Here is a 27154-nt window from a genome sequence, read left to right as displayed (position 1 = left end):
GCTTTCTGTTGGGTAAGATCTGTACTTCACAATGAGTCTCTTTGACATCTCAACACTTTGTGTTAACACTCATATGTACACGTTTAAAAATAATAATTAGCATAAGAAGATCTCCTTATCCAAGGATGACTAGTTTTAGCAAAAGTTTGTTAAAAGGGAATCTTATTAAAATGAGGACCAAAATTTCATAATAAATCCTGGGGAGGGGGCGGCGGGAGGCTTAATACATTACCTCAAAAAGTAAAATTCAAATTATGAAAAAGTTTTTCATTTTGCCTTTATCAAAATTTATTGTAATGTTGTGCACCTAAAACTAATGCAATGTTATCTGTCAATTATATGTCAATGAAACAGGAGGGAAAAAACTTGTAGTTTCAACCACATGCTAATTGGTTTAAGTGGGAAAACAGTAGTTGATTTTTGGCCTCTTGGAAAAGTTCACTCTCAGGAAGGTTCCTGTCAGAAGACAGTTGCCATGTTGTAAGAAACTCTAGCCACACCAAGAGATCAAGTGTAGGAACTCTGGACAATCTCTCCAACTGAGCCCACAGCCATCTATCAACGCTAAGAGTGTGCCATCTTGGATGCCCCACCCTGTACAGCCTTCAGACCCCTGCTGCCTCCACCAACATCTGGCCGCAGCTACAAGAGACCTCAATTGGACAGCACGCAGCTAAGCTCAGTCAACCCATAGATCCTTGAGAAGTGACAAATTTTCATTTTCAGTCACAGGAAAAAAGTTAATAATTTTTGGAATAATTTTTCTGTGAAAATTGTACCTACCAAAATTGTACCTCACACAGGTGTGGGGGCTCCCCTTAACCAAGGGCACCTTGAGTTTCCTCAGAATAAAAAGAGAGCCTACGTGCAGAGAAATGCAGCTAGATCTGTAGATGTGATATGGGTAAGATGTGGAAGGTTTCTTCTAGTTGCTTCTATACTTGTGAAAAAGAAAGCAAACCATCAGCTGAGAGTAAGGGCAAGAAAGAGACAGTGAGAGACTGAGAAAGAGAAGGTGGCAAATGGTCATCCAGGAACTTGGGTCCCAGGAAAGCGCTCCTGAGTGGCCGACATATGAACAGGATGTAGATGGATAAATGAAGGTTGCTGGGTTACAAAGAGGGAAGAGCAATCTATGCAAAGGGAAGAGCATCGCTGGGGTGACAGGGTGACTATTGGTGTCATTCACTGAGAAAGGAATATAAAAAGAATGGTGCACCTGGCATTGAGTCCAAATGTCCTTTAGGTGGTTGGATACACAGGACTGGAGCCCAGCAGAGTCTGGTCAATCAGAGGGATGGGAGTGTCATGGATAGGTGAGCCATTATGGATCAAGAAAGCAAGGGAGAGTGTGCGGAATGAGAGAGCAGAGGTCCAGCCTCTGAATCATGGAAAACACAACCATTTAAGGAAGGAGCAGGGAAGGGCAAGGGAAGAGGTGGAAAGCCTCCAAATCGGTAGGCTGGGATTAAAAATGAGAGCTAGAGGGAAAATGGCCAACTAGAACTCAAGAAAAGAGATATTTTCAAAAAAAGTATGAGCAGTGTGTCCAGTGCCATAGAAGTGTAGGTAGAAAAGAGCCTGTCGGACACGGCAATATGGAGGTCACTCATATTCCAAGCTGGGCTGGATTCCATGTGGAGGGATGAACCATAGCTGAGTCCATACTGCAAGTGTGGAGGAGCCTTTCCAGAAGGTTGTCTGTGAAGAAAGGGAGATGAGACAGAAGCTGAATAGGACTAGAGGGATTGGCTTTTGTTTTTTGACAGTTGGTTGTGTTAAGATGGGAGTGACCCGAGCTTGGGAGGGAGCAGTGATCCCGCCACTGCAGCAAGTAAGGAGCGCCTGCTCCTCCAGGGGCTGGGGCCACAGCCACGAGCAAAAGGAAGTCCTGCCCTCCAGCAGCGTATCCTCCAGAATGAACAAACCCACAGAGGGACGAGCAACAGGACAATGCGATGAGCTCTGAGGAGAAAAGGAGCCAAGTGGGGAGAGATGGGAGGCTGGTGGCCATGGGGGGGTGAGGGGAGTGGGGGGCACCTCCCTGCTGAGGTGACATCTGACCAGAAGCCTGAGGGAAGAGGGGAGGTGAGCAGGGACCTGTCGTGGGGGGAGGACAATCCAAGTAGAATGAACATCAAAGCTCATCAAAGTGAAAACCCATAGGTGGGAGTGCACTTGGCATCTTCACAGGATTCCTAGGAAGCAGGTGTGGCTGGAAGAGGAGCCCCACTAACCCCAGGGAGAGTTAGGGGAGTTGGGTCATGTAGAAGCCTAGAGACCACTATCAGAACTTGGCTTTTTACAGAAAATAAAATAAATAAAAATAAAATAAAACAAAACAAAATTTAAAAAGTAACATTGGTTGCTAATACAGGAGTAAGACGACTATCTGAGAGAGCAATGGACAGGAAAATGTGGAAGGGGAGAGAAATCTTCAGGCAAGAGAGAAAGAAGGGACAATGTTGATGAGGTCACCCTGGACAGAGGAGAGCCTTGGAGAGTTGTTGCCTAATGGCCTTGATTGGCTTTCAGTAATCTATGAAGCAAGGTGGTGAGGAAAGAGTGGCAGTGGGGAGAAAGGTGTCAGACGGAGAGATGAGGAGGGAGAGGGTTTGGAAGAGCTGCCCAGGGCATGATTCATGAAGAGGGACCAAGCTGTTAAGACCTTGACTGTGCAGAAGCCCTCCTCCACGAGTGACCTCCACAATGCCGTGTCCCATGGGCTCTTTTCTACCTACACCTTCTGTGGCACCGGACACACTGCTCACACTTTTCTTGAAAATATCTTTTTTCTTGAGTTCTGGTTGGCCACCTTCCCTCCAGCTCTCATTTTGAATCCTAGCCTACAGATTTAGAGGCTTCCCACCTCTTCCCTTGCCCTTCCCTGCTCCTTCCTTAAATGGCCGGGGTTCTCTGTGCTGCTCGGCAGCCTGGTTTGGGTCAGGGACAACCAGACGAAGGGCAAATGGGAGAGCAAGGGGGCAAGGGCAAGGGAATCAAGGGGGACAGTGAGAGTGACTGTGTCAGGGACACCAGAGGTCTCATTGCACAGAGACAGAGATGACACAGAGGGGACACATAGATGTGGCAGACACAGAGGTCAGGGACAGGTGGTCTCAGTGGGTAGAAGTTCAAAGCAGTGGGGGTCAGAAAGTGAATGATGTGAAGGACAGGAGATCACGGTCAGAAGGCAGACCTGTGGGATTTTTGTTTGTGGGAGTAGATTGGTGAGTTGTTGTAAGGCTCAAGTGTAGCCCAGAAAGGAGAACAGCTGAGGTCACCGGGTCACCTCGCCACCTGATGGAGGCCAGTGGGGGACTTGTGGCGATACGAAATTGGACCACCACCCACGGCCAGGCTGGATGTCAGTAAGAATGGGTGTGGAGAGGAGGCCCAGGGACTCTGTTCCAAGAATCTTGAAGAATATGATGACGGAAGACCAAAGACAACGGCATCAAAGAGAGAGGAGTGGGGTGGAAAGCAGGACCATGTGGATCTCCAAGGTCTGCTGCTCCAGCCAGCCCATACAAGTGACAGCGACTGGCCCTGCTTCTCCCTCGCCACCGCCTGCCTTTGCTCGTGCCGCACTCTTTTGGGGATCCCCTCCTCCCCGACCCACTGAAATCCTACCTGCCCTCAAGCAACCAAAGGACACCTCCATGAAACACTCCTTTTTTACTACACGAGGTGGGATTTCACCTTCCTCTTGATGGCAACACCACTTTGTTTAGAACACTCCCCTAACATTGATCTGTGCCCATCTTGGAGCTGTAGATACACGTGTGTGTCTTCCTCTCTGATTCTAGAACACAGGGGCTTGTTCACATCATGGAGTTTGGCAGAGCAGACCGTCCAGGCATATTTGTTCCCTTCATCAAGGACAGTCATTATATCTGAACATGCTCCTCCCAGGCTCAGGGAATTCTCAGAAACGGCACCCCCTGGCCTACAATGACTCAGGCCAAGTGTCTAAATGCACAAGAGGTACAAATTAGCTAGTCAACTCTCCATATATGCATATTGACTTAAATCTTCTTGCTTGAGTTTTAATCTTATAGTTCACTTTAGGGAATGGGTTTAGGTAAGAGAGAGGAATTCGTCCTTACAACACTGACAAACTGAATCCTACCTGTTTGCCAGGCCTTGCTCTTTAAAAGGTCAGAAGAATTTTTATATTTATGGTCACATTCAATTTCCCCACCTTATCTGCAGGAAGGCAATTGATGAAGGCTTCTTATGAGTTCATCGTATTTTCCGTGGGCGAAAACTCCTTGTTTCCCATGGGTCTTCAGGTTCCTCTTTGAGACCAAATATCCCTTTGAGATGAGATGAGGCAGATCCCTTTCTATTGCCCCAGAGGCCAGCACAGCACTGGGGGGATGGTGGCAAACAGAGGAGAGAGCTCTGACCTCCGTATTCTGTTCTGTCCCAGGGAAGATGCTCTGTTTTCCATCAAAAACAAGATCATTCTAAATGTCAGTGCTCCACACCCATCTGGGCTCCTGAAAGCAAGCTGCCTGGTTTCTGAATCAGATGTCATCCCTCATAGAAGAGTCGCTTGCCTCCAAAGTCGGCTGGGCGGGAGGGACTCAATCATCTCCCCCAATGAAGTTGCCCCCATGATCAGCTCACACGCAGTCATTTCTTTCAAAGTCAGAAGATGGAGATGAAGCAGACAGCAACAGAGAACCCTTTCATCACAGCGTCTCTGACCCTTCGGAGACAAATGGTTAAGACAAATCCTAATGGGCTCATTTATGGGAGTGAACAGTTTACTCCCCTAGACCCACACAAAGCATGGCCACTTTCATGGGGCACCTAGAAGGGGCAGAATGAGATGAAACGTAGTAACGTAGTCTATGGGCCACAGTAGGTTTCACGGGTGAAACCCAGGACACACTGTAAAGACTCAGACATAAGTCGTGGCAAGCAAGCAGAGCACTAAGGTACTGACAAAGCCCTGCAAAGATTTTCTTGGGAAAAATGCCCAGGGCCCCTCCGAGATGTGGCCACTCTCATCAGCCCCTGCTGTGGTGCCTTCTCCCAAGACTAGAGCAAAGAAGTGCTCAGGAGGAGAGGAGGTCTGAAGCACAGAAACCTGCATCTGGCTGCAGGTGAGAACCTTGTGGCCATAAATAACCCATCACTTCATCATTTCATTTCATGGGGGTGGGATGGGAGGCTCCAAAAGCACAATCACCCTCACAAAGTCATGAATTGAGTTCCATTCATGAAAACTTATATCAAGCAAAGGATTTCCCAACGGACTTCCATTACATCAAGCATTCCCACAGAGGGAAGGAAAAGCCATGTGAAACTCCTCTACTGGTGGCCAAATGTGTTTCTTCACAACCTCAGATGATGCTCTAACACATGGCTAGTTGGATGTTATAACATCTGCAGATGTTTTCAGTAGAGGTGCCGTGCTGTGAAAGGCTTTCACGCTTCAAGCAGACAGAAGACCTTCATAAATTTACATTTAACATTTGAAAACACACAGCAATATTTGTATATAATAGAGCTGTGTGTGTGTGTGTGCACGCGTGCGTGCATGTATGTGTGCGTGTTACAAATCAGAGGAGTGTATTTCTTCTTCCACTTCAAGGAGTGAGGAAAAGACTAACATTTATTGAACGTTGACAATGTGCCAAGCGCTATTCACACTGTATCTCCCCATTTTATCCTCACTACAAGCCTGGGGACTATTACTATTAAACATTTTATAAGAGAGGAAATGGGGTTCTGAGAGGTCAAACCACTTGCCTGAGGTCACACAGGCAGCAAATGACAGAGTCGGTCTGACTCCAAAGCCCATGTTCTTCCTGCCATATCGCTCCACCTTCTCAAGTTCCAGCAAGTGCTTTCATTAACTTTTCCTGTACTCATCTGTAAACCTTCCTGCTAGAGTAGTTTCTACAGTTCATGGGGAAATGTTGCTGGAAAAGCTGAGGAGGAACAAAATGTTTTTTTTATAGGTACAGAAATGATAGAGGTCCGACACATTTTTAGGCTTTTTCAGAAGATACAGTACAAGAATACAGTCTAGCCTCCTCATTAGTCTCTCATGCACATGGGATGGGTGTCCTTCTGTGTCTTATTTAGGACATATGGAAGGTATTCCAAGCACAAAGCACAAATGATCTGTGTCCCACCATCTTGTCCACTGTTCCCTGCCACCGTGCTCAGACCACAGTCTCAATCGTGGTGGTGTTGCTGTTGTCTTCCTGGCGCCTGGGTTGCATTTCATCTTTGAAAGCCCTGGTCAGAACCACTTTTAAGGACTCCTTGAACCGCTTCTTCCTACTACTGCCCACAAAGAAGTAAATAAAAGGGTTGGCGCTGCTGTTGATGGTGGAGAAGAGAAGAGAAATGTCGTGCAAGTTCCCAAAGGCTGACCAATACTCATAATACAGCAGGTAGAGGAGCCTCATGGGCATGGCGAAAATGAGGAATATGATGATGGTGACCATGATGACTATGTACAGCTTTGAGGAATGGGCCGTCCACGTGTTCTTGCGGATCTTAATCACCAGGATGGTGCTGGACACCACCATGAGAGGAGTAAAGACCAGGAAGCTCAGGGTGGCTATAAAGATGATCACCGCCCTGCAGTCACTTCGAGAGTGACCCTGTCTTTCACTGTCAATGCACATGACATATTCCATGGTGGTCACTAAGCATGACAGTGCCCACAGGAGGGCACAGACAAACGCCGACTGGTGCTTGGGGCGATGGCATCGGTACCAGATGGGGTACAGGACAGACAGGCACCTCTCCACGCTAATGGCCGTCAACAGATAGAGGCCCGTGTTGTAGCCAAACAGAAACGTCACCGATAATGTGACAATCGTGTAGTAATAGCCAGAAGAGAGCTCATAATCTAAAGCATAGTCGACCGACAGAATAAAAATACAAAAGAGCAGTGAGATGTCTGCTATAGACAAGTGGGTGATGTAGACGGTGAAGGGGTTTCTTTTCATCCGGAAGCAGAGGAACCAGAGGAGGAGCCCATTTTCAACAAAGCCCAGAGGGGAAATGCTCATAATCACCCAGTGCACGACCGGGATTTCCCGATGCAGGTCCCCGACCGAGGTGTTCCTGGCAGTCGAGGTGTTCGTGGACTTCTCGTCGACGGACGATGTCATGTTCGACACCTCCATGAGGAGGCCGGGGGCAGGGGCTCTTCAGGTAATTTTCTATAAACAAGTAAAACAAAAACACACCATGAAAAGTGATGCATTGGGGTAGCAGGGAGAATCTCAGCTATGGGTCATAAACTTCATGTTGCTAACAAATATGTTTAAACTGTACAACTGTCTCTCTGACAATGATAAAACTAGACATTTCTGCAGAAAAGAGAACTGACTTAATGACTTGTTGATCCTCCAATAGCCCTTAATCCTGTATTATTGTTTGCTTGTGGCTCAGGGCCAACAGGGATCCAGCAAAGCAGAGCGGGGCAGAACTCTTGGGGTCCATTTCCCGTCTGGCCCAACTTTCTGAATGGTATTTTGAAAATCATTCATCTCCCATCACTCTGTCTCCCATCCTGAGGAACCAGATTAATCGCATTCACATGCAAAGATAAAATATATGTGTGGTCCATGTTGTCATTGTTATTATTTTTTTGATGCAGAAAGTGCCACAAGCAATGCGTAAATGATCGGGAAGAGGTATCCAAATTATGTTCAACAGTGTTCTGATATTTTTGAAAGTGTGAACAATTAGAAGGCATTTTTGTATTATGTGGTTTCAATACCTGTGGCAAAACCAGACACCTATCCAGCCTAGGTGTGTGGTGCAAGCCAACGTGCCCTGAGGGGCAGATGGTGAGCCCTTGCGAGGTGTGGTCGTCTCCCCACAAGGCACAGGCCAGACCATGCAGGAAAACACTACTGATGTTCAACAAAGCACTCACTTGAAACCAATAAAAATGCTAAATATTTGAGACTGCAAAGCAAAGATTCTCAGAAACTTTCTATCACACTTTTATGAATTGTGAACTAAATGTATGCACAGGCCCTGCCCTCATCCTGTTACTTAACAAACACACAGATGCCACTTCCTCCCCCTCGACAAAGGACAAGGTAGGCAGCCACAGATACCCTCGCCCTGGTGCCAAGTTTAACTTGTCCTTGACCTTCTGTTGTGGTCATGAAATCGTTGTCATTTTGATGGTAGTTGTGAAACACTGTTCCTTCTTTGCTTTTTGAACTTTGACCTTGTAGGCCAGCGTCCCTACAAGTGCAAAATAATTAACCTTAAGGAAGTTGATCAAACCAATATTTTAAATTAATAGAAATCTGCCCTTTTCTCACAAGCTTCCCTGAGGCAGAACAGTACAGGATGCGATATTTTATGAAGTTTGCACATCTCAATGACATGATATTTTGGGACTGAGTCAGCACAAGTCCAGCATCGGCACGGCCTCGTGCTTTGAGCTCAGTGCAGCTGTGCCTGAAACCCAGATGAGCAGGCAGCCTGCTGAGAAGGACAGTTACCTCCCCAGAGCTGTGATCCAGGAACCCAGGGGCCCTCTGCCTCCACTGTCCCCATCCCCCATCTCCTAACACTTCCCTTAGCTGCTCTGATAAGGGATGGGAAATTATTTTTACTAGGGCAAGCTCTCCTTTCATTGCCTAATTAAACAGAAGATATAGACCCAATACCCCCAGGAGCCCAACACAAGGACCAGAATTCAGAATACCATGGCACAGTTGGCCGGAGATCTGCTGTAGAGACCAGCCTTTGCTAGAAGTTTGTAAATAAGACAGTCGCGTTCCCCAAATTCATTCACCAAACATTTATTCAGTGCCAGCTTCCTGCCGGGCACTGTTCTACATGCTGGGACACGGCAGTGGATGAAACGAAGCACTACCCTCTTGGAGTTTATTTTCCACCAGGAAGGTGGTCAATAGCCAAACAGCAACAACAAATACAAAGATGCCGGGTCCTAATAAGTGCCACACAGAAAAGTAAACCATGGACCACGCACGAACCGGAATGTGGTTGTGAGGCAGCATGACATGGTTGGATTCTGGATGCAATTTAGTTTGTTGATGGCTGAGATGTGTTAGTAGAGAGAGAAGGAGTTTTAAGCCATTTGATGAATGGACAGGGTGCAGGTGGAATAGGTTAGGAAAGGCATATTAAGTGTGAAATGCCTATGGAATAGCCAAATAGGATGTCTAGTAGCATCAGGAGTTGGGGAGACAGGCAGAGGCTGGGGATAAAAATGCGGGTATTGTATGCAACCAGGTGAGATTTAAAATCATGAGGCTAAGCGAGATTATCTAGGAAATATAGGTAATTAAAAGGGAGAAAAGGTCCAAAGACCAGTCCTTGGGGCATTTCAAAGTTTACAGGCTGGGGAGATGAGAACAAAGCAAAAGAAACAAGAAGGATCTGGCAGAGAGGGAAGGGACAGCCGAGGGAAAGTGGTGTCCAGGGAGCAAAGGTGGCTCAAGGTGTTTCAACTGTGCTAACATCTGGTCCAAGTTCAGATTACATGAGAATTGGGAATGGACCGCTAGAGCAGAGTCATTGTTGACCTTGAGGAGAGCAGTTTCGGCAGAGTAGAGAAAACGAAAGCCTGGTTAACCAACATGGCTTCCAGAGAGGATGGGAGGGGAGAAAGTGCAGACCGTGAGTATAGACAACCCTCTTGAGGAACCTGAATGTAAATTCAAGCAGAAATGGAGCGGTAACTGGAGAGGGCTGCGGGAGTTCTGGGAGAGTTGATAAGCTAATAAGAATTTTCCAGGAGGAAAGAAACCATTGATGATTCATGGCTTTGGGGTCTAGAGCTTGGTGGAGCTGCGGGCTTTCACTGGTAGCATGACTGATTCATCAGAACAGAAGAAAAGGCAGGGTTTGCAGCTAGGCGGGCAGGCTGACGGCAGGAGTGTTAGAAGTGGAAGAAGTTCTCTACTGAATGTACAGTGTCTCTTTTTTTCAGCAAAGATAGAAGCCGGATCATCAGCTAAGAGTGAGGAGAGGCGGACAGTTTAAGGAGAGAGGGCAGCACTCAAAATAATTCAGGGAAAGGGGGAAAGGAATAAGGAAATGCACAAAGAGTGAGATTTCAGGCAAAACTTAGAGCCCACCTAGGCTGGTGCTCATGAATTTAAAACTTCAGCATGACATGTGCCTTTCTCCAGCTACAGTTCAGCTGTCCAGGTGGGCACGTGGTGAAGGACGGAAGTCGGATTTAGCCAGGGCTAGGGTTTTACTAGGCTGGTGCAGTGTGGGAAGGAGAGGCATCAATGGGATTACACCACACGGAAGGGAATGGCTACAATGACGGACTGTGGTACCTTAACGGGGTTGGGAGAAAGGTGATGTCATGAGAGAGAGGACAGTGACCAGGACATAGGAGCCATCTGATAGATCCCGGTGCTATCAGAGGATTTTGAAGCCCAAGTACTAAAGGCAGGCAACTGGAAAATAGGCTATGGGGGTGGGAGAAAGGGAGGCTTGAGACCAAGGCAGTGCAGTGTGGGGGCTTTCGCTATTGACAAGTGAGCATGACGGTGGAAGGAACGGCTGAGGGAGAGTGGGGGACAAGGTCATATGAGATGAGGTCAGGACCTGGAGCCAGGGCTTTAGAAGAAATACCTGCCCGAACATTGAAATGACTAGGAAATAGTGGAATATGGTTAGGGAAAAGAAAAAAGAAAAGAAAAGAAAAAAGAAAAGAAAAGAAAAAAAAGAAAAGAAAAGAAAAGAAAAGAAAAGAAAAGAAAAGAAAAGAAAAGAAAAGAAAAGACTGAGCCAGGGTGCTAAGATCTTCCCGGAATTTGGGAGCACAACCTGGGGGTGTGCAAATGGTCACCACGAGGAGGGTCACAGGTAACATAGTTGAATGGCAGGTGTTTCAGAGCTGGGGATTTTGTTGTTGGGGATGATGTTTTAGAGGCAGAGAAGAGGAAACAGAATAGTCCGGAATAGAAAAAGGTAGAGGGTAAGAAGGGTCTAGATTGGCACCATCCAGTAGATCTATAATGTAAGCCACATGTCTAATTTAAATTTTTCTAGTAGCCACATACAAAAAACTAACAAGAAACAGGTGAAATGAATGTGAATAACCATTTTGTCTGACCCAGTGTGTCCAAAATACTATTTCAACATGTAATCAATATAAAAAATATTAATGAATATTTTACGATCTGGTTTTCACAGTGAGTCTTTAAACCCCCATGTGTGTTTTACTCTTACGGCACATCTCCCATCATACTGGCCGTGTTTCACAGGCTCAACAGCCACGTGTGGCCAGTGGCCACCATACTGGACAGCCCAGGTTGCGAACCATCACAAAACCAAAATACCTTGTACAAGGAAGCCAAATGTGTTCATCTGTTAACAACAAACGTAAACCAAAGACTAGAAAGGTGAAATCAGAACTTTTCTAATTTCTAATTGAATTCTCATCAGCATTCCTAAGGAAATTGATAAGAACATTTTGTTCACTCGGGCTCACATCCTGGAACATGTGACAGACCACAGCATCATTCAGCTTTCTTCAGCTACTCATTATGTGCGGGATTGTTGTCATATACTGCGCATACAAGCCAGTTAGGAAAGGCATTTCGATACGTGAGATCGAATTGCATTTTTCTTCCACAGTCAAACCAAAGTAACCAAATTCACTCTCTGGAGACAGATCACCCTCTCTCCATTTTTCATCATTTAGGTTTTGGTCACTTTACAAAGTGTTAAGGATGAAGAAATAAGACATGGCCCTCAGTACCGTACTGTAGGGGAGACAGGCAGAACGAAACCTAATTTAATACAGGAAAGGGAATGAAGGAGAACTTGACCACATGCCAGGCAGACGTGCAGCAGGAGGCAGCGTCTCGGGCTTTCCAGGGCTGGGCCTTGAAGGGTCTGTAAGAGTTTGGTAGCTGAGGGAGGGAAGAAAGGCATTTTAAGAAAAAGGAACAGGGGCGCCTGGGTGGCTCAGTCAGTTGAGTGTCCGACTGATTTCGGCTCAGGTCATGATCTCACAGTTTGTGAGTTTGAGCCCTGCATTGGGCTCCACGCTGACAGTGTGGAGCCTGCTTGGGATTCTCTTTCTCCTTCTCTCTGTGTGCCCCACCCTCAAAAAAATAAATAAATTTAAAAAAAAAAAGAAAGAAAGAAAAGAAAAAGGAACCGATGGACAGAGTCTGGAGGCAGGAGGGCCTAGGATGTTGGGGTGGGGTTTGAGAAGTCTGGAGGACCCTGGGCAGAGGCATGACCTTGCAAGGATATGAATGAATGGACAGCCAGGTTATGATGCTTCTCTAAACATCAGGCTTCTTCTACAGGCTCTGCTTATCTAGCTTGATACTTAAAATTTTCCTGGGATTGCCTATTAAAAATGCAAGTTCTAAGACCCCGCTGTTTCAGAAAGTCTGGGGTGGGGCCCTAGAATCTGCAATTTCATAGCCTAGGGGATTCTGATGTGGGTGGGCCATGGGCCATGGTTTGACACCCTCCGGCATTGGCACTAGGGAGCCATGAAAGGTTTCAGCACAGGGCTGGGATATGTCCTGAGCAGTGTTTTAGAAAGATTACCCTGGTCCCAGTCTAAAGGCTGGATAGAGGGGGAAGATGGATGGGGCAAAGAAGCCAGCAGGGGCTGTTGAGAAGTCCTACAGAGAAATAAGGAGGGGACAGATTCCAGAGACATTTCAGAAAAAAAGCAGTCAGGCCTCAGGGACCATGAAGGGGACAAGAGAAAGAAGGGTCAGTGAACTAAGCGTTCCATCTGATGGGGCTGCGTCTGTGTCTGAGAGCGGGACCGGGTCGTGGGGTGGGGGTGGGGAGGGACAGCGGCCTGAACAGTGTGGGGAACAGAGAGCTCGGGGTGCAGAGCACTACGAACGAAGTGTGGGAAGGGCGTGTCAGGGCAGGTTCCGGGGGTCCGCGTCGCTGTGTGCCCTGCTCCCGAGGGCCTGCATTTTTCAATAAGAGAACTTCATTAAACAAAAGGTAATAGACACACACGGGAGATCTTTAGAACATTATTTATCACTGTGCTTTTTTGCCTGACTGTGAATTTCAAATGCAGGAACAACCAGAGGCCTGCCCGTCTTCCATTCCCATGACCCTGGCCTGGACCCTCGGGAGGCATCTCCTCACCTCCTGGCCCCCTTGTTCCCTGCGCCAGCCACCCAGTGCTCCCCTCGCCCACTCTGGAGTCACGCACTCATTGCCTCCGTGGCCAGACACTGCTCCTTAGAGCAGAGTTAAAGTCGTATCTCCTCCACTAACCTGCGAACTCATGGAAAACAGGGTTTTATCGTATTCACGTCTGAATCCCTAGCACTTGCACACGGGAGGCATCCAATGGAAACTTCCTGAATTATTCCAAGAAATAAATCCCATCGCAGTGGTCCTGAGGAAAGCACCCAAGAGAGAAAGCCACAACCTCCAGCCCAGGACATGCCAGTTAATAGGAAGTTCTTCAGTGGTCAAAGTGTAACGTGTTGAATCGCAAAAATCCCGAGGCCGTTATTTATTGTGATGTGATTAGAAAGCTAATAAAAATCCCATAAAAATGAATTCTCAGTAAAAACTAATGGTAGCTCTCCACATGATTTTGTTAGGGTGGGGTTTATTTCATTTTATTTTTTATTTTTGTTAATGTTTATGTATTTTTGAGAGACAGAGACAGAGACAGACAGAGCACGAGCAGGGGAGGGGCAGAGAGAGAGGGAGACACAGAATTCGAAGGAGGCTGCAAGCTCTGAAGGGTCAGCACAGAGCCCGACGCAGGGCTTGAACCCAGGAGCCATGAGATCGTGACCTGAGCTGAAGCTGGACGCTTAACCGACTGAGCCACCCAAGCGCCCCGAGTGGGGTTTATTTTAAAGGACACATTGCTGGGGTGCATGGGTGGCTTAGTCAGTTAAACGTCCGACTTTAGCTCAGGTCATGATCTCACTGCTCGGGGGTTCGAGCCCCGCATCGGGTTCTGTGGTGACAGCTTGGAGCCTGGAACCCACTTTGGAACCCTCTCTCTCTGCCCCTCCCCCGCTTGTGTGCGCACTCGTTCTCTCTCTCTCTGTCTCTCTCTCTCTGTCTCTCTCTGTCTCTCAAAATAAATAAACATGAAAAATATTTTTAAACAATAATAAAGGACACATTGCTATCATTGCACTCCTGGTCTTACCAGACCAAACTGAATTTCAGCCCCTCCAGGGCTGACGGCAGGTGGCAAGACGGGCCTTGGATGCCGCTGGTCCAACCTGCTCTCCGCCTACCCCCGCTTCCCCGGGGTTCCTCGGTCATTTGTACCTCGTCCCTCTCTGTTGCGGGCTGGCTAGGACATCGCAGCAGGGCTGGATGAGGAGCGTGGAAGGGTCGTCGCTGACCGACAGAACGAACGGCCTCGCTCAGAGTAACACACAGGTGAGTTCTCGGAAAGCAGCGAAGACAAAGATCTGCAGCGCAGGATGCACCCCGAGAGTAACTTGTCTCCGTGTCAACCCAGTGCTAGAGCTGTGTGCTCTGTCCAGACACGCAAATCATTTTTTTGTGTGTACGGCTCGTTTTCAGAGAGAGAGATCGTGTTTGCAGTGGTGCCCGTTACGCGGCAGCGACAGGACGGGGAGGAAGGCGAGCTCATCCCCACAGCCCCCTGTGCCCGGACGTGGTCAGTAACCAGCACCACGTAAGATGGGGGTCAGATGGGACCTCGAGGTGACTGGGTGATGGCACCCGTAAGGGTGAGCACTACTGGAGGCATCGAGAAGCACCTTCCTACCCTCTCTTCCCTCTCGCAGAAGATCCCCTACAGAAAAAGCGGTACATTAGAAGGTGTCATTGCCCCCTTTTTACAGGGGAAAAATTAAGGATTAATGAGTAGGCCACGTTCAGAACCACTGTGTCACACAAGTCCACGGGGCCCTACCACTCACCCCTCCCCATGTCTGTGCCCCGGGGACCCTGCAGGGCATCAGGGCTGAAAGCTCCTGGGATCCTGATCCCAGAGCTGGCCAGGCCTGGAGCCCAGGGTCCGATCAAGCTGAGCCGGTCTCCCACTTAATGAAGTCGGGGGGGGGGGGGGGGAGCACCTGGGTGGCTCAGTCGGTTAAGCGTCTGACTTCGGCTGAGGTCATGATCTCATGGTTCATGAGTTGGAGCCCCGCGTTGGGCTCTGTGCTGACGGTGTGGAGCCTGCTTGGAATTCTCTCTTTCTCTCTCTGCCCCCCCTCTCTCTCTCTCTCAAAATAAATAAACTTAAAAAAAAAAAAAAAAAAAAAAAAAAAAAAAAGAAGAAGAAGTCTGAAACCCCTGATCTGACCAAACCCCCTCGTTTTACAGACCCGGAAATGGAAGCCCACCATGGAGACTGTGAGAGGCCATCTAACACCCAGTTGGAGGGAACCCTGTAGCTGGGAGCTCCTGATTCTGACTCCCTACCACCTCCCCCTCTGCCCTGGGGCTGGACCCTATTTTTAAGACTTTACCTTTTATAGCCCGATCTTGTCTGCCTCCACTCTTTCTACTCAAGGAATTGAAAGCATCAGACTCTCCAATGTGATAGGGGATTGTTTTTCCCCAATGACTTGATTACTTTCCGATTGTGACTTGGCCAGGGTAGGACCTGGTGGCTGTGTGCTCTCTGAGTTCAAATTCCCCTGGGAGCAAAGTAGCCCCACACTCTGGTTGAACTGCCCTGCTGTAGACAAGGGCTTGGCCGCTAATTCATGGTACATTCGGTTTCATCTCAACACAAAATGGGAGTATTCTTTTTTAAGTTTACTTATTTTGAGACAGACAGAGAGAGAGAGAGAGAGGAGAGAACCAGGGGGCAGGGCAGAGAAAGAGGGACAGAGGATCTGAAGCAGGTTCTGCGCTGACAGCAGAGGGCCCAATTCAGGGCTTGAACCCATAAGCCCTGAGCTCATGACCTGAGCCCAAGTCAGACACTTAACTGATTGAGCCACCCAGACACCCCTCCCCGCAAAATGGGGGTATTTTTAAAAATGTGATTGCCTTTTTCTCTAATTATAAAACAATTTGTTCATTAAATGTATGTGCTCATTGAAGAACATTTGGAAAATTCAGTGGGGGAAAAACCACATATAAAACTACTCATCAAAATTAATCTGATTTAACATGTTGGGATATTTTCTTTTAGTCTTGCTTCTGTGCCTCACACACGGTCCTTTTTAAAATTGAAATGATGAGGTGTCTGACTTCAGCTCAGCGCATGATCTCACGGTTTGTGGGTTCGAGCCCTGCATGGGGCTCTGTGCTGACAGCTCAGAGCCCGGAGCCTGCTTTGGATTCACTGTCTCCTCTCTCTCGGTCCCTCCCCTGCTTGTGCTCTTTCTCTCTCTCTCAAAAATGAAGAAACTTTAACAAATAAAAATAAAAATGAAATGGCATTTTTTATCTGTTTTGGTATCCTGCCTTTTTTTTTTCACTCAATACCATATTGTCACCATGAACCCGAAAAAAAATGACCTGACTAGTCACTATTCGGATGAACCATCATTTATTTGTAAGAATCCTCTAATCCTGGATATACCAGTTGCTTCTTACTTTTCATCATTATTTCTAAAAACAAAGCTCTCTAATGAACTCCCTCAGATGCAAATTTTGCACACATCTTTAATTATTTCCCTAGGACATATTTCTAAAAACGGAATTGCTGGATGAAAGGGTATAAATATTTTTGAAGACTTTAAAAGCATATTAACAAACTGTCTTTCCAAAAACACCTGAACCAATTACGCGGACGTGAAAAGTATAAAACGCTTTCTTTTTTTCACTGCGTATCTATATACACAAACTTGCTCCCCCCCACCCAACAACATCTCCATTTTTTTTTTTTTGATTTGTAAATTTGGTAGGTGATAAAAAAGTAGCTCGTTTTCATTTGCATTTATTTGATTGCTAATGAGTTTGGATATTCTCTCATGGTTAACATTCCCTGTGTCTTCTTTGGCGAAGTATTTTTTCGTGGTTACACGTCTCTTATTGAGTTGTGAGAATTCTTCATAAAGATAACACTTCATCATATTTGTTGTGACAGGTTCTTTTCCCCCAGAAACTGGGGTATTTTATGAAAGATGGAAGGGACGCAGCTTGGAGCCTTATTACACCACTTCCTTGCCGTTACAAGTCTGCTCATACTCTGTTGGTGGCGGGGGGTTGGAGCTTGAAGGCACCGGGGAGATCCTGCCCACCGCCCTTTATTTTACAGGTGACAAAGCTCCCTCGCAAGCATCCTGAGAACCAGAACCAGAGCCTAGATTGCCCAGGCCCACCGGGCACGGTTTCTAGTCCCCACACCTGTTCTCTGTTAACGGTTCACGTATGTGTGAAGTTCACTCACCTGTACATGCACCCAGTAAAACTTTTGGGACCTTTTTAAAAAATATTTATTTACTTTTGAGGGAGACAGAGACAGCATAAGAGAGAGCAGGGGAGGGGCAGAAAAAGAGGGAGAGAGAGAATCCCAAGCAGGGTCTGTACTGTGGGCACAGAGCCCGATGCGGGGCTCGAACTCATGAGCTATAAGATCATGACCTGAGCCCAAATCAAGATGCTTAACCCACTGAGCCACCTAGGCATCTTTGGGACATTTAATAGCAGCCTCAATGACACCAGAAGCCATCACCACCATCAACTTGATTGTCAGTAATGGTTTTTATTAACAGACTCAGAGGATTAACTTTTATTAAAGGTTATGGGGGGGGGGGGACGCCTGGGTGGCTCAGTCGGTTAAGCGTCCAACTTTGGCTCAGGTCATGATCTCACGGTTCGTGGGTTCGAGCCCCATGTCAGGCTCTGTGCTGACAGCTGGGAGCCTGGAGCCTGCTTCAGATTCTATGTCTCCCTCGCCCTCTGCCCCCCCCCCCACTCACTCTCTGTCCCCCTCTGTCTCAAAAATAAATAAACATTAAAAAAAATTAAAAACAGAGCACTGGGTGTTGTATGGAAACCAACTTGACAATAAATTTCATATATTGAAAAAAAATCAAAAACAAAAAAGGTAATTTAGGGGCACCTGGGTGGCTCAGTCAGTGAAGCATCAGACCTCAGCTCCTCTCTCTCTCTGTCCCTCTCTCTCTGCCCTGCCTCCATTTGTGTGTGCTCTCTCCCTGCCTCTCAAAACAAACAAGTAAACAGTTCTTAAAAGGTTATGTAATAAAAGAACAGATTATTTCTTGTTATCGAAGGCTAATAATTGTTACCAAAAGATGAATATGATTTATCAGAGGACAGATTTTTTTTTATTTACCAAAAATCATAAGTGCTTATTTGTGCCATCTACCCAGGGCCAAACTCACAGCCATAACAACGCAACAGGGATGCACGGTATTCAGTTTCTTCTGATTCCAGTTTTTTCTGTGAAACGGAGCGACCCTGAGTCGTCACCACTATCAGCAAACACTTCTGTTGATGAGGGGCGTCACCCTTCACCCTTGTAGGTATTGATACTTGAAGTCAGAAGGGAACGTTCAGGTTATGTCCTTTCATGAGGACAAATAATAAGAATCAGCTGCAGCCGCTCGCCACGTTGTGCTTTGAGAAAAGTCCTCCCCAAGGGAGTCAGATGTGATCGCGCTCACCCTGCCCGCGGCACACACACAGTGTGCTGAGGGCTCTTACCCCATGTCTCTCGCTGTGGTTCCCAAGATGACACCATTGCCTAAACAGACATACTTTCTTCCCTCCGGCTCCCCTCCTGCCTGCATGCAGCCTCTTCTCTGTGTCCTTTCCTGGATTCCTCCTTACCTGGCCCTTTGGGCTGCTGGGCTCACTTGCTGAGCCTCTCCCGTCATACCCTATAGACTCTCCCTGGGTGGGCTTGTCCAACCCCCTCATTCAGTATGACCACATGCTAGTGGCACCAAACCTCTGGCTCTGACTCGGATGGCTCCCCGGGACATGGGACCCTGCCGCCCACAGCTTGGACGGCTCCCTGGATATCGGACTCTGTTGCCCACAGCTCAGACGGTGCCCCAGGACATCAGACCCTGTTGCCCACAACTTGGATGGCTCCCCGGATATCGGACTCTGTTGCCCACAGCTCAGACGGTGCCCCAGGACATCAGACCCTGTTGCCCACAACTTGGATGGCTCCCCGGATATCAGACTCTGTTGCCCACAGCTCAGACGGCGCCCCGGGACATCAGACCCTGTCGCCCACAACTTAGGTGGCTCCCCAAGACATCGGACCCTGTCACCCACAGCTCAGATGGCTCCCCGGATATCGGACTCTGTTGCCCACAGCTCAGACAGCTCCCCAGGACATAGACCCTGTCACCCACAGCTCAGACGGCTCCCCGGCACATCAGATCTTGTTGCCTACAGCTCGGACGGCGCCCCAGGACATTGGACCCTGTCGCCCACAGCTCGGACGGCGCCCCAGGACATTGGACCCTATCGCCTACAGCTCAGATGGCTCCCCAAGACATCGGACCCTGTCACCCACAGCTCAGATAGCTCCCCGGATATCAGACTCTGTTGCCCACAGCTCAGACAGCTCCCCAGGACATCGGACCCTGTCGCCCACAGCTCTGTACGTCTGCAGCCAGGCCTCTCATGGAGGCACACCCACCCCAGTCACCCTGAAGCAGCGATCAGACCCTGCTCTGGTATTCCTAGTCCTTTAAGCCAAAACACTGGATGGTTTACCCCACGCTGCTCATCTTGTATGTTCCCTGCACCAGTCCCTTTTACATGTTATACGTACTACACTCTGTGTTCTTATAATTAAGTAATCTGGGGAAAAGGAAATGGTGTTATTAAATCATAAGGAAGAGGGGCGCCTGGGTGGCTTGGTCGGTTAAGCGTCCCACTCTTGATCTCGGCTCAGGTCGGGGTCTCATGGTTTGTGAGATGGAGAACTGAGTCGGGCTCTGTGCTGGCAGTGTGGAGCCCGCTTGGGATTCTCTCTCTCCCTCTCTTTCTGCCCCTCCACCACTCGTGTTCATGCTCGCTCTCAAAATAAATAAACTTTAAAAAAAGGAAGAGAAAACACAGTTACAGTACTGTACGGTGTTTATCGACAAAATCTGCGTGTACGTGAACTCCTGCAGTTCAAACCCATGTTGTCCAAAGGTCTGCATATATACATATTCAAAGGATTCACATCAGCATCTCCGATTTCAATCCAATGCCACTGAGTTAGTTTCGTCTTCTTCCTCGCCATATTTCTAACTCCCTTCTCTGATGGTGAGACACTTGGCCCCCATTATCCCCATGTATTTATTTATTTGATCCACCCACCTGTAGGTAAATCACCTCTGTGTCTGCAACTGCCCAGCCCCCGTCCCCACACGGCCGCTCCCCCAACTTTGTCGGCTCTTTCACCTCCCGTCAGGCCACCGCTGCCACTGCCCTCTGCCCTGGACACACTCCTCCCCCAGCAGAAGCCCTGACCCTGGTGCCAGTCCCCGCCACCCCCGTGCAGAGGGGTGCACCTCCTTGCCCCCCCCCCCATGTCGCCACCCCCCTCACCCTGGCTGGGCCGTCCCGCTATGCTCATAGCTCACCCTCTCAGGCCCCAACACCTCGCACAAGCCACAGCGAGCCAGGCTGATCGCAGTAGAGGGCACCACCTCCCCCTTGCAAAAATCAAAAGAACTACAGGCAATTTGGCGTCTGAGTGCAAAGGAGATGTTTGAAAAGAGAAGTCTGACGGTGTTCAGGTTACCCTGCAGAGACGACTGTCTATTCCCCCTCTGCTGAGGCTGCACTGCCTCAGAGCCCCATTTTCCAAGTGACCGCTAGATCCAGGTCCTACAGAAAGCAGTCTGGCCCCTCTGAGCTTCGGTTGCTTCGCATAATTGGCATTTTCATGTATCTCTGGAAGGCTAGGGTGTAAGGAAACCTAGATATTGAAAAGCACTTTGCCGATAATGAGTCTCGTGGAAATGCCAAATTGAGATAGAGAATCCAGCGAAAACAAGCATGGTGGTTTCCATAGCCGTTTAAGGATGTGGGCTTTGCAGAGCCCGTGTCCCGGGGGGTCTCCTGGAAATTGCTACCTGTGTTTCCCTCCCAACGAAAGTGAGAGGAAGAGATGGGCAGTGGGGTGATAGACGAGCAAGGAGAATCAAAGAAGGCAGAGAGTTGTGGACTTTCTTCAGCTTCATTGGGGCATAAGGCAAAGAGTTTTAAATGCTATGCAATTTGCTCACCAAAGTTTTCTCTAGAGTCCTAAGAAGCAAACATGCCCTTCCACATTCCCATTCAATGGCCACAGTCCTCCTGTGGTCCTGCATTCCCAGCCTGCTCTTCGAGGAGGGAAGAAAGGGAGGGAGGGAGGGGGGAAGGAGGGAGGGAAGGAAGGAAGGAAGGAAGGAAAGGAGGGAGGGAGGGAGGAAAGAAGAAAGGAAAGAAGGGAGGGAGGGAGGAAGGAAGGAAGGAAAAAAGGACGGAGGAAGGAAGGGAGGGAGGGAGGGAGGAAAGGGAGGGAGGGATTAAGGGAGGAAGGGAGGGAGGAAAGAAAAGGAAAAAGAGAAAAACCAACAAAACCGGGGCTCCACAGGAGGTCATCTGAAACCTTTTTTTGTTCCTCCGCAACCAAAAAGAGAGGCCTGACCCTAGACTGGCCCTCCCGGGTACGCAGCTCCCGAGGAAAGGGCAAATTCTTCCTTCTGTGTGTGTGCAGTGAACTGGACAAACAGAAACCTATTTGTGAGACGGAATTTCCATGGCAGGTACGGGATCTGATGGGAATGTGCAGGACAGGGACATCTGTCCTGGTATTAAACGCCTCGTTTCCAGCTTCCTACCACCTGAGCCATCTGCACAGAGAAGCAAAAACTTTTTGCTCCCTTCCCATTGTACGTACAGCAGGAGCCCCTTACAACACCGGTCTCAGGGGAGGGGGTGCGGGGCGGGGGGGGGGGGGTGGGGGTTGGCAGGTCTGCACTATTGGTCTCCAGTGGTTGCCTCTCAACACCCCACAACGCCCAGAACGGCTCCCGCAACAAAGAATTATCTGGTCCAGATGTCGTGGTGCCAGGTTGAGAAAGCTCTGGAGGCAGGCTCGTTAACCACCTTCTCGCTGCTGCTTACAAAGCAATTGAACAACATCCTATACATAGTTTCCCCAAATGCCCCCCACCCCTGCCTGGGAAATAGTGCCAAGATACATCGAAGATGAGACGGAACAGGAGATGGCTTTCAGGGCCGCCTTGCCACCCCTGGATGGCACGTGTGAGTTTCACAAGGAGCAGAAGCAGGTACTAATTCTGGTGACCACTAAGCAAAGGCAAAAAAAAAAAAAAAAAAATCAATCCAGCTTTGCCTCTGGCCATGTCCAACTGCTTCCAGCCCGGTGACTTCCCCAGAGGAATCAAATATAGTAACAACCCTTTCAGACCCCGACCCTTCTAGCATTCAGAGCAACACACGAAACGACCTCGAACCCTCCCAAGCCCGCACCAGATTCGCGAATCGACCCCGAGAGCCTCGCCCCCACCACGAGTCAGAAAGAAAACGCCAACACGGAAGTTTCAACCCCGGAGTTGCAAACCAATGTCTGTGGACACTTCACCCAGCGAGGAAGCAAGTTTTCCAAAACAAAGGCAGGAAGGGGGATACAGAGGTGTCTGTCACCACCCACTGAATATCCAACCCCTTGTAAAAACGACCGGCACGCAAAGAGTCCCCGGGGAGGTCGCTTTTCAAAGAGGGGACATCTTAACTCTGGTCGCCGAGGGCAGCTGAGCAGTTAAAACCCGGGGTGCAGACTCACTAGTTCCATTTGCTCAGGGAGGGTCAGAGGTGGCAGCGGGGACGCTGTCCGTTCGCATCCTGGGGCCCTGGGGCCCAGCCTGCGGGGTCTCCGGTCCCCGCAGCTCCCAGGATGGCTTCAGCCTCCCTTCTCTGGAGAAATCAGAGCCGCTCTCCCACTGCTGAAAATATTTGAGATGTGCCAAGCAGATGGTCCCACGCTTATCAGCAGAAGCCGCACTTCAAATGGCATCGTTCAGTGAAGCACTCGAGTGAAAATCTTCACGCCGCTCCAGAGTGGGAACGAGCTGGTGGTGATGTGGGGTGGCTGACCCCCTGGGACCGTGAGGGCCAGCCAGGGCCGAGGGGAAAGGGGACCCGGAGAAACGTCCTGTGGAAGGGCACAATCACGCATGTCGCCGGAACACAGAACCACTTAAGTCCCTGACGGCCGGTCTCTGCAAAGCTCTTTGAGACTCCATTTGCTCGCCTGGGAAATGGAGCCAATTGTATTACCACAAAGAGTTGCAATGAGTAGGTAAGATGTGGATATAGACCTGCACAGTGGGAGACACCCTGTTCAATAAGTAAACATCCGCTCCCTGCCTGCAGCGCATTTCCAGAGTCATAAGCCCGTGCCAGGGTGTGAGCACGACGCAGTGGAGACAGGGAGCCCAGGAGCCCAGCCATGGAGTCCCTGGAGGGACATGGGAGCCCAGACAGCTTCTCCGCCTGGTTCGGAGACTAACCCGTTGTGTGCGTTCTCACCCCTGCGATCAAGTTCCGTTCCCCCTGACCTCTGTTCCCTTTCCAACGGCCCTGGTGTAAAGGCCCAGAGGCCAAGCGGGAAAATTCTGGATAGTCTGACTCGCCAAGCCCTCCCGTGAAGACCCAGCCTCCACTCGTGGCAGTGTCTCTTCCTTGTCAAAAGCATCCCTTCGTGGTTACTGTGTCACAGTAGTAATGGACCCGTGGGACCCATGAGATCAAAACAGGGCGAGAAGGCGATTTCAGATCCTGCGGGGAAGCAGACTCAGGAGCCCAGATAGGAAGCTTTCCTCCAACTGCTTTCATAAGCAGCAGGACCCGAGTGAGCCGCAGGGCTGGGGCTGGCGGGGGACAGCCCGATCTGTGGTCTGGCCTCCCGGCGGGAAGAAGAAAGGAGGAGACCGGGGGCTTTCCCTCGGGACCTCAAGCCACAGGCAAAATAAGGTGAGGTTCGGGGCACCCATCGGGCGGCAGAGCAAAACCTCAGGTGAGCTGGGTGCCAGGGGAGTCAGAAGTGCACTCGCATTACCTGGTTCCGATGTTCCAAAGGAGGAGAGGGTCGGGGTCCTGGAGGACTTTACGTTTCCCAGAGGCTAATCAGAAACCGGGGTTTCCTAAAGCGAACTGAGAGGCAGAGAAGAAGGAGCAGTCGGTGGGAAGGGGCCGGGCACATGCCAGCAAAGACAGGTAGGAGGGCAATACCAGGCCGCTGAGAGGGCTGCAAAGTCACGGTCGGGGAGGAAAGAGACAGCCGAAGGACAGGAGGGATGAAGGAGAGCGGGGCAGGGGTGGGGGGGGCAGAGTGATCCACTCCGCTCCTCTGTCCCACATTCGCTGCTTCTCAGCAGCTCAGGGAGTGTCCAGATTTTATGCACGTTTCACCCTGTCCCTTTGGGGGCTGTGAAAACCCTGAGCTGAGTGACCAACTGGAAGGAGACTCCAACGTCATTATTATTTAAGTCAACAGAACAGAGGGCCTCACCGGTTTGCTTTTCCCAGCTCCTAGCAGGACACAGGAGTCTACCCATCCTGACAGAGAACAAGTTGCCCAATTTGTAAATTGGCGAGAGTCACCAGGCGAATGAGGAACAAGCCACCGGGACGGTGGAGTGGCCAGGTGGTGCCCAGGTGAGGGCAGAGGATCCAGAGAAGCAGCCGGCGAGGCAGGGGGAGCCCGGCGGAGATGGGGCTCTCTTCCCCCCGCGCCCCCCCAGACCGAGTGGGCGGGAGGAGGCGCGGATTGTTTTGTGACTAATCGGCACCACTAACAAAAGCAGAAACACTGCAGGTGCAGCCTGGGTTTCATTTGGGGTAGATAATGATTTCTACTTAGAGAAAATACGGCAACTCTCTATAAAAATAAAACTGCTTGCATTTAAGCCACAAATAGGTTGGCTATTTCTGTGCCTGGCTTGTCTTTGTGAGTAATCATCCTCCTCTTGAGAGGTAGGGAGAGTTTGGAGGAGGGAGGTGTAGAGAGAACGGGTAACAGAGCCAGCGGAGCCTGGGGAGATGAAGTCTGCGGTCCCCAATGGCCAGCGTGGAAGGAAGTTCCAGCTTTCACCTCCACGAGGTGAAACAACGTCCCTCTTTCTCCCAACAAACAACAGGGCAACGTGCTGGAGGAGGCCCGGGGATGAGAATTATAGGAGCAAGGATGGTGGAATTTAGCAACCCAGAAGGCCACAGAGTGGGCCCATAAGAGGGAAAGCCCATAAGTGGTACAACCCATGAGCGGTAGAATCCATAAATAGACCCAAAGTGCATTTGCTCGAGCTCCAAACCCTCTCAATGCCGTGAAGACCCTACCCATTGCCAAACCCGGGGATACCCGGTGAATTCCACTCACGTCCAAGAATGTGCTCCTCTTCTGGAAGGGACTCTGCCTCGCCCTGGATGTTGAGCTCATGATGATGGGGAGATAGCCACCAAGTGCTCCCCCAAAGCCCAGCGCTCCCCTTGGTGTTAGCCAGATGCAAGAGGGAGCCCGGGTAGCTCAGTCAGTAAGCATGTGACTCCCGGTCAGATCTACAGTTCGTGAGTTCGAGTCCCATGTCAGGTGAGCTAGAGCCCTGGATGAGCCCCGCTTCTCTCTCTCTATTTCTCTGCCCCTGGCTCACTTGTGCCTTCTCGAAAGAAAGAAGGAAAGAAAGAAAGAAAGAAAGAAAGAAAGAAAGAAAGAAAGAAAGAAAGAAAAGAACAAACAAGAGGTAGAAAACAAGAGAGCAGGTTCTCTCACACTGAGAATAGCTGGGGGGTGGGGCTGGTCAGAGTACTCATTTTCACATGGAGACGACAGACCTCAGAGTCTGGGCTGGAAACAGCAGATCTCAGAGTGGCAGACAACTAATTTTGTACAAAGTGTCTGGGTTCACCATTTGGGAGAAGAGCAACTTCAGAGATGCGAGAGATTGGGACTTGCAAACTTGACTGGAGTGATTCTTTGCGCCATCTGATGGACAGGGTCTCAGAACAGGGCTGGTCCCGCCCTCTGCCCTCCAGTCCTGCAAAGGAGACTTCAGATCTCACTGGCCAGATAAAAACCCAAGATAAAACCCTGAGAACAGAACTCTCCCAGGCTGATCTGAGTCCCATCAGCCTTGGGGAATCTTCTCCAGGCTTCCCCTAGCCCGCCCTGTCTGGGACTGGTTGGGTCTCTCCCAAGTAATGATCTTTACTTTCAGCACACATATCCTAAACATCGAATCTTAAAGAGAAACGGCATGTTTCTCCCCCCATGTCATTTGTTTTCCTTCAGGTGGACAGGCCCACGCGGTGGGGCAGAAACCACAGCAGGTGTGACAACAGGGGGAAGCAAACCCACGAGGAAGTGACAGAAGCCGCCCTCCTGGGTGAACCCTGGGAGGATTAGGCCCAGCTGTGGGGAAGCTAGGTCCCCAGGCCTGAGTCCTCTCAGACCTCCCACTGTATTTGGAACGTGCCAGAAAGGAGACTCTCCCCCACCCACCCTCTGCACGAGCTCCTTTGCAGAATGACGAGGAGATGTGAAGGACACAGGATGAGGCTGCCGAGGGGCCGCGGGGACACTCATGTGTGACGCTCGTCCGCGTAGACACAAGCATCAGTCAGGTTCCCTAATTGGCACACGTGGAATATCTCCTTGTCCTCCGGATCAGCACCTAATTGGCTGCATAGACATTTTGCCCTCTAGATTCCTTACCTAGATTGCAATCATGTGCTCTCCCTTGTCCAAACATCATAAAAAAAAATCCAGTTGTGAGAAAGAACATTTTTGGAGCATTGCCTTGGGACATGGAGTCTATCCACTCCTCTAGATGTTCTAAATATTACCCTGGGTTTAGCCCTGCATACTTGGCCAGCATTGTTTTGGCCCTTCGTAAAACTGTAATTTCTAAATTATCCTTTGGAGATACTCATCAGCTAGCATTTAGAATCTCTATCAAAGAAAAAAAAGAGAGACATAAAAAGATCAAAACTGTGTTCATGTAGGGATTGGGTAGCGCCCTTCCCATCAGACCCAGAGTCTCCTTCTGGAGATTTCTGCTACAGGGGTGGCTGAGTTTCTCCTAAGCAGTAGCCAGCTTGTTTAGGTCAATAAAATACCACCAAGTGTGTCATTGGGTTTTTTTTTTTTTTCTTCTTTTCCTGCCAGAAAGCCTGGAGATACACATCTGACCTGCCTTTGCAAGTGGACTACAGGGCTACT

The 27154-nt window shown here is 49.3% G+C and overlaps 1 protein-coding gene across 1 annotated transcript; it reads right to left on the bottom strand.

Annotated features, from left to right (window-relative positions):
• Positions 1-2349: 2349 nt before the first annotated feature.
• Positions 2350-24998, bottom strand: MAS1 (MAS1 proto-oncogene, G protein-coupled receptor). Its single transcript, XM_060617039.3, has 2 exons — positions 22721-24998; positions 2350-7199 (listed from the first exon to the last, which is right to left on the bottom strand). The coding sequence occupies exon 2, from the start codon at positions 7161-7163 to the stop codon at positions 6186-6188; it is 978 nt and encodes a 325-aa protein (XP_060473022.1). The 5' UTR covers positions 7164-7199; positions 22721-24998; the 3' UTR covers positions 2350-6185.
• Positions 24999-27154: the final 2156 nt, after the last annotated feature.

Source organism: Panthera onca, chromosome B2 (genome assembly GCF_046562875.1).
Source record: "Panthera onca isolate mPanOnc1 chromosome B2, mPanOnc1 haplotype 2, whole genome shotgun sequence".
Taxonomy (NCBI): domain Eukaryota; kingdom Metazoa; phylum Chordata; class Mammalia; order Carnivora; family Felidae; genus Panthera; species Panthera onca.
Note: the sequence above shows the minus strand (reverse complement) of the source record. Positions and strands in the feature narration are given on the sequence as shown.